Here is a 1,645-nt window from a genome sequence, read left to right as displayed (position 1 = left end):
CTCTTTTGATTTTTAATTGAAAATCTTTATTGAAAGTTTTGTTTGCTTCACATAAAGAAGAAAAAGGGGGCGAGCTAACCAAAGAAAATGAAACCAAAAACAAAACTGTATAATAATTATAAGAATGTTTAAAGCAAACTAAGCCAAGTTTTATATAAATCAATTGCATGTTTATAAATAATATTGAAACAATACGAAAATTCAGAATTTTGAATTTAACAGCACTCTCCAAATTGTTTTGAAAATATATTGTCCTTTTTTTTCTCTCCCTCTGTTGATTTTGAAGTGAGCTATGTGCTCCGGCTCCAGCGTGAATCTCTAACACAGGACACAGTTACAGTTCCTCAGGAGGAACACACAGAGACGACTCTGCCTTATCGTAGTAAAACGCCGCTTTGTAAGTCACCTCACACCTGTACGTATTCCCATGACTCCATTTATGAGCGAGCACTGAGTACAGGCCCACAGCAGAGAAGGTGCCTCCAGGCTCTCGGTGCACTTGTGCAGGGCTGCTGTGTTTCTTGAGACCTGTTGCTCCGTTCACCTTCCATGTGATCCTCACGGCTTTAGACTGTAACCCGGTGATGACACAGGCCAGCGTCACTCTCTCTGCACGCTGCTTCTGAACGCCAGAAGGCAGAAGAATATGCACCTTCGGAGTCACCAGGTGGTCAACACGGACGTGAGGAACTGTTGGTGAGATCACGATGAGCATAAAATCAGCAACCAGGAGTAAAACTACATTTCCAAACCTCCCGAAAGCAGCTCTTACCTTCCACAATAAGTCGAAGTCCTCTGCTAAACATCTGGTTCAGTTGGTCCTTCTCACCTGATGCAATGCTGTAATAGAAATCTGCAATGAGCTTCATGATCAAATATTCATTTGCATTCATTGACTTAACTGTTAAAATCTCACCAGAGCAGAAGAAGGGAGATAATAATGACGATAAGACCACTTGCTTTTCTGTTCTTGTTCATTTCTGTTGCAGTTAGTTTCTTTATATGCCTTATTTACTGTGTATCAGCAGTATATTTCCCTCTAGAGCCAGTGAAGCTTGGTCTGTTTCAGTGTTGACTCTTATAAAGTTGAGACAGAGGTTGACAGTTGAGGGAAGAACGTCCCATGTGCTCACATGCTGGGTGCAGATGGTCCATTTAAAAGCACTCAACCATTAAACTGCTGATTCCTTCACAGACTGTGAATCAAGTTCTAGGAAATTACTCATATTTTTTATAATATTACAAATATTTTTTTCTTACAATGAAGTCTTTTAAAAAAGGCATTATATTTTTTTAATATTTTAAAATTAAAATGTTATTTTTAATAATATTTTCCAATCACACTGGTGTTTTCATTTGACTATCACTGAGCTATTAATATAGTTAGTAATGTTTTTAAAGATTTAGTTGTTTTTTTAATATTTAGTATTTATATTATTTTTGTTTATGAATTATTATTTCAGTTTTTTATGGTTTTAGCATGATGGGCATGCATTATGCTGTTTTATGCAATCACTTCTTTCTTTTTTTTTTTAAATTGCTCTGAAGTGTTTATATTTCATAGTTTATGCTACATGTGTGAGGAATAGTATGCTTTTTTCTTTTTATCCACAGATCCAAGTGCTTCATCAGTTTGACTTACGTA

The 1,645-nt window shown here is 36.4% G+C and overlaps 1 protein-coding gene across 1 annotated transcript; it reads right to left on the bottom strand.

Moving 5' to 3' along the window:
- Positions 1 to 1,369, bottom strand: si:ch211-1a19.2 (uncharacterized protein LOC100142650 homolog). The gene is made up of 3 exons (XM_052610153.1): positions 917 to 1,369; positions 773 to 840; positions 1 to 690 (listed from the first exon to the last, which is right to left on the bottom strand). Exons 1-3 carry the CDS (start codon positions 976 to 978, stop codon positions 335 to 337), a joined length of 486 nt encoding a protein of 161 aa, XP_052466113.1. The 5' UTR covers positions 979 to 1,369; the 3' UTR covers positions 1 to 334.
- Between the last annotated feature and the right edge of the window lie 276 nt (positions 1,370 to 1,645).

Source organism: Carassius gibelio, chromosome A11, assembly GCF_023724105.1.
Source record: "Carassius gibelio isolate Cgi1373 ecotype wild population from Czech Republic chromosome A11, carGib1.2-hapl.c, whole genome shotgun sequence".
NCBI lineage: Eukaryota > Metazoa > Chordata > Actinopteri > Cypriniformes > Cyprinidae > Carassius > Carassius gibelio.
This window is presented reverse-complemented; position numbering and strand designations above follow the sequence as displayed.